This window comes from Clupea harengus, chromosome 11 (genome assembly GCF_900700415.2).
Source record: "Clupea harengus chromosome 11, Ch_v2.0.2, whole genome shotgun sequence".
Classification (NCBI taxonomy): Eukaryota; Metazoa; Chordata; class Actinopteri; order Clupeiformes; family Clupeidae; genus Clupea; species Clupea harengus.
Window position 1 is genome coordinate 4,541,119 of NC_045162.1, and position 6,037 is coordinate 4,547,155.

At 39.9% G+C, this 6,037-nt stretch overlaps 1 protein-coding gene across 1 annotated transcript; it reads right to left on the reverse strand.

Annotated features, from left to right (window-relative positions):
- Positions 1-3,339: 3,339 nt before the first annotated feature.
- LOC116222494 (phospholipase A2 inhibitor and Ly6/PLAUR domain-containing protein-like) lies at positions 3,340-5,278 on the reverse strand. Its single transcript, XM_031576857.2, has 5 exons — positions 4,812-5,278; positions 4,515-4,631; positions 4,170-4,313; positions 3,870-3,980; positions 3,340-3,643 (listed from the first exon to the last, which is right to left on the reverse strand). The coding sequence occupies exons 1-5, from the start codon at positions 4,858-4,860 to the stop codon at positions 3,444-3,446; spliced, it is 621 nt and encodes a 206-aa protein (XP_031432717.1). The 5' UTR covers positions 4,861-5,278; the 3' UTR covers positions 3,340-3,443.
- Between the last annotated feature and the right edge of the window lie 759 nt (positions 5,279-6,037).

The window sequence follows — 6,037 nt, forward strand, 5'->3', positions numbered from 1 at the left end:
GAAAAACCACATCACACACACTGTTACGAACTACAGACAAGTTAGTAGCAAAGATTGATGTAGCACGCAGAGACCGCTGGTTGTTCTAAGTGGTTTTATTAACCCTTAACTCAAAAAGGGTCTAAAGAGACCACAGGTGTAACACAGACGCCAAACGGGCAAGCAAATGCTAGTAAGGCAGACACAAACTGCAACAAAGGACCTTCTAGTCCACAAAAGCTGGGGCCAGGCAGCACGGTGAGGCTGCGCAATGTTCCAACAGAATCAAGTTGGTCAAAGGCCCGAATGTCCACGAAAAGCTAAATCCAAAAATGATTGCGTCCAACGATAATGACGATCTCCTAGGCGTGGTTCCTTGTGATGCAATGAGGCAGCCCTTTTATGCCGGGATGATCAAGCGTCGGCCAATGACGACCTCAATTTACTAAATGGGAAAAAGACGTGACAAACAGGGCACACAACTAAAACAATATTAACTCACCACCAAGGTGGGCCAAACTCGCTTGGGAAAAATAACTAAAAAAAAAAATAGGTTCGTAACAGACACACCAGGAAGCAAGCACACAACTCTTTACCATACTAGAATAATGTTTTACTGTAAAATGTATTCTAATTTGAATGCAGTTTGTTAATACAATGTATTTGATGGTTATGGCTACAGCTGTGTGTGTAGTATGTGTTTATCATGTTTGCAGAAAATAAAGAAAACACACACACAGATAGACATACTAAGCTAATAAAATGTTAATTTGATATAATCAACTGACTTTGAATTAGTGGATCATAGATTTCATTTCCCACCAAACATGTTGTCTAGCCTACATTATGACTTAATTAGGACAGCTAGGGTGAAGCCTACTTCAGTGTACAAGCAGGTTGTTCCTTGGTAGCATAGAATATCAGGTACAGGAAGGAATGTGCGTAAATAGAACACCAACCGTTCCACTGAATGATAAACCGCACCCATCAGCAGGCAAGGCAAGATCCCACCCTGTGTGTGCGTGTATGTGTGTGAAAAAAAAAAAATAGGCCAACCTAACCTAAGTTGGGCAATGCCAAACCATTAAACTTAAAAACCAGCGTGCCTGTCACTTTTTTGTGGGTACCTGTTATTCTTAAGCTTATAGTGTCCATTGACATTAATTCACTCCATATTAAATTATTTGCGCAAATGTCCTTATTCACACCATTGCCATAATACACCATTTCACATGTTTTACTACCGCACCTGAAACATGTATACACAAAGAATGAACACAATCTATTGATGCAATTTAGAGAAATCTTTGTTTAAAACTCCAACCCTGTCTGAAGCTCATAGACAGTCACATTTTGCTCCCTATCTCGAAAACAAAGCATAATGCATACACCATTACACTTTTGTAATACACTACCACACCTGAAACATTAAAAAATCTAGAATTTAGAGAAATCTTTGTTCAAAACTTTAGCCCGGTGTCATAGACGGCAGCATTTTGTGCCCTCAGAGAACAGAGAGCATAATGCCTACAACATTGCACTTATAATACATACCACACCTGAAAGATGCATACACACACACATAGTCATGAATGGCAGCACCACCAGAGTAGGTATGCACACGTAAGAAATACCCAAAATAGATTTGCTGTTAACGTGTTTTTTTTTACACAAAGAATTAACAATTAAGAGAAATCTTTGTTCAAAACTTCAGCCAGATGTCATAGCCGGCAACATTTGGTGCCCTTCCTCGAACGGAGAGCATAATGCCTACACCAATGCACTTATAATACACACCGGTGCCAAATACCAAGAAGCTTTGGGTTGGGTTCCAGAGGTTTAAACATTGGGTAGTAGAGGTTTAGAGTAGACTAGATTCAGAAACATTGTGTGCAAGAAGTTTAAAACAGAGTAGATTAAAAAAACACAGGGTGTAGAGGTTTAGAGCAGAATAGAGTGAGAAAGACTGGATGATACCAGTGGTTTAGAGCAGAATAGATTCAGAAACACTGGATTATACTAGAGGTTTAGAGCAGAATAGATTCAGAAACACTGGATAATACTACATGTTTTCGAATGCCAATTCGGTACCCTTCGTCCAACTGCTCTGCAATACTCAGTCCTCCAAAGAGGTTTAGCTTCAGGCTGTTATTTAGATGGCTAAGGCCAGATTCATGCTTTTACATTTTTCAGTAAAGTGCTTTAGATCCCTTATTCCCGTTGTAATCCAGAGTGTTTCAGACCCAGGACTTTGGAACAACAAGGCAGGGGAACCAAAAAAATGCATTACTAACTGAACAACCAGCTAACCAACTCTGCTTAGCATAGAATGCAGGTTTGACGAGAAGCTCCGGGTGCTATCAATGGTCTGCGCAAGTTTGAGTGTTGGTGTGTGTGGCTATGTTAAGGCCAGTGAATGTGTAATCTGTGTGATTAAGGTAGAAGAGGGAAATGGTTAGTTATTAATGCAACACCCTGTGTCTCTGGGAAACAGTCCTAACAATAACCCTTGGATGGTGGAAGCCAACTACCAAATAACCCTGAATACATATATCCCAAAAGTCATGTTCGGCGAACAAAACAAATCAAATACATGCCAACATCACTAGGAGGGAAACATACCAGACAGAGTGAAATGGTGGAACAGAAAACCGCATCAAGTCAAAACCCAAAAGATGCTTACATTAGTTTTCAAGTCAAACCCCAGAAGATGATTAAATTCGTTTTATTATAGGAATAATCAATGGCACAAACACTTCAAAGGATGATTGCAACTGCGGTCCTACTACCCTCTGCAATGTTTTTTTTTTTTTACACACACACAAACACACACTGTCTCTCTCACACACACACACACACACAAACACACACTGTCTCTCTCACACACACACACACACACAACACACACTGTCTCTCTCACACACACACACACACAAACACACACTGTCTCTCACACACACACACACACACACACGCACTCTCTCTCTCTCCCTCTCTCTCTCTCCCTCTCTCTCTCTCTCTGGTAATTATAAGGCAAAACTATCAATGGAAACCCATAAATGATTCAGGTGAGTTCCAAGTTCACATAAAATGAACAATCACACCACATGTAAATTGTTCATTGTTTCAATTAAAGGGACACTTTGGGATTTTTGAACCTAGGCCCTAGCAAGAAGTGATGAGCGTCCTGAAATGTTCATCTTGAACGAAGAAATTGCTTAATGACCACTTGTTTTCTTCCTAAATGGATTTAAACATTTAAGAAAGCTGACGTGATATAAATGTGTCCAGTAGTTATTTAAATAGTTTCTGAAATATTAGAAGCACATGAATGAAAACAAACACACGGTAACAAATGAATGAAAACAAATCTTTGTTTATTTGCTTTAACAGCCATTAACAAGTTTGTGTTGAAAATAGCAGCCCATCTCCAAGCAGAGGGGTCACCCTGAGATGAAGCCAGCTCAGTGGAAGAGCAGAACAGAGCCCAGAGGCCACAGCAGGAACAGGACACTGTGTGTAGTACTCCAGGCACTGTTGCACAGATTCCCCTTACAGCAGGTCACTTCCGCAGACACCGAGCCCAACGACTGTGAAGCCCCTCCAGAGCACATACTTTGGGTAGCACAGCCCTTTACGGTAGCACTCTGTCCAGCTGCACTAACTAGTGGTGGAAGGGAAAAACAGGAGGGAGGGAGAGAGTTAGAAACAATAATATATCAATACATAACAATAAAGCAATAGATTACATAACTAAAGTTATACTTTTCCACTCTTACAGTGTTACATACCCTCGACTGGTATGCTCTTCTACTGTGTAGAAATATATTTTGCCATTTTGTTCAAAATACATAGTACTGCACACACCACAGTCCCACAAATAAACACACCTGTTGCAGAGAGACAGCGATCCTCATCACCGGCACATTGATTCCTTGATGAGCAGTCCGCCGACTCACAGGTGAAACACTGCCTCCCATTGGCCGTGCCAACTACTGGAGCTGAAAGATAAACCATGCTTTCATGTTCAGCTTTGTAGAATTTCTATTGTTTTACCCAAAAAGGGCAGGAACAATTGATTTGGGCATTAGATTAAGAAGACAATGACTAAATAGTCACTAAATTGATCCCATAGCCTCCTTCCTGAACATTAGATTCATCATTAGATTCCATCAGCACAAAATAATTACCTGGAGGACTTCTGGTGTTGCAGTTGTTTGTGTTACAGCACAAGGTGCTCTGTATGATCCTTACACTTCCTAAGTTCAGGGAACCATTGATACATTGTGCAGATGGGGCGCAGCTTTTGACATTTACTTCAGCAGTTGAACCCCCTTCAAACAAACAACAACAAAAATGACGTAGTCATGAGGAAAACACAAACCGACCGATAGAAACCACACAAAAAGAAAGAAGTCTAGACTTCAGTGTAAAGAAGTTAAGCTTCTCTCTTAATCTACAGTAAAAACTTTTTTATAAAAAATGTATTCAATCAACTGTCAGTGTTTGTCAAAGTGAAGGGTACAGTTTCTCACCTGCTACAGTTGCAGCGGTGATGCTGGCACACGAGTCAGCACCTGCGGGACACTGCTGTGAGGGTCCACTGCAAGGTCCAGTCAGATCAGTGCATGTAATGCACTGCAGTCCTTTTGCTAGGGATGATTAAAGTTTAAGTTGATTTTGAAGTTATTTTGTCCAATGCAACTAAATGTGCTACATGAACTAAATATGCTACATGATCTAAAAGAACTAAATGAACAAAGAATTAGTGTGTCTTGCCCCTGTCACATTTCAACAGATTACTTCATTTTCAGATGACATAATTTTCTTACCTTGAGACACAAGCAGGCACATCGCAACAAAAATGACTTCGATCACCATCTTGACGGTATATTGTTCAACATACAGTACATGTCTCTGCCTTTATATTGGTCTCTGCATTGATGGGAGTGTCCATCAGTGAAATTAAACTGTACTTCTCCACGTGAAATGAAAGTGAACTTTTCCTCGTGAAATGAAAGTGAACCGTATTGTAACTAAAATTAATTTGTCTTGTCTTTGTTTCCCCTCGTGTCAGTCGGCACGTGTCCTGAACGAGCGAGTTGTGTTGGAACATTACAACATGTGCAAACATTGTTACATTACATTTTACATTGGTCAACAGGTCTGTGTGGTTCAGTGATGATGGTGAATATTGAAAACTGGTTGACTAGTAGGCTATAATAAATGGACATATTATTTTGAAATAAATCTCTGTAAAATCTTTAAAGAACTATGACAGGGAGTAGGAAGGCTTTCAATGATAAGGTACATCTTTTCTTCTTAACTCCACTAAAGTGCCCGGGGCAATTCTGGCATTCATGAAAGATTTCTTATCTGGGATTCATTCTTGGCTAAGAAATGGATTTAAGGATTTACCTTTCTCCTTGGCACGTTTCTCTTCTTCTTCCTTTCTTTTCTTTTTAAATTGCGCCCCGGATGGCTTTTGCCTCTTCGTAGTTTCTTTTGTTGACGTTGCTTGGACACACACACTCAAACCATACCCCTCAATGTGCTAGCATGTTCTGACAACACCAAGGAGGTACGTACCCCTTTCTCTTTCGATTTTTGGCTCATTTTCCCCTTATGTTAAATAATTTTTTTTAAGGTCAAAATATTGGTTGGAGATATAGAAGGGGGCGCAAAAAACTGAGCTCCAAAACTTTTTTATGTGAACTGAAAGAAACGCAAACACATTAATTCATGCATTCATTTGATATTAGTTACTATTGGTGCTCAGACCCACCAATTTCAATGGAACGAGGAGTGCAGAAACATGCAGCTGACTCAGTTTCTGTGTTGACTTACATGACCTCAAACTAAGTTAAACTGTTGACTGATGCCCTCCCTGGCACCTCAGATGATTTTGGCCTCTTAAACATACCGAGTTTAATACCAAAGTCCACTTTTTTCATAAAAAAAATCCAACAAAAAAGAATTTAATTTATAAATGACTTGGTTATCTTTGATCTATATTGAACACCCATTTGCATAATAATCATCCGAGAACAATAGTTCG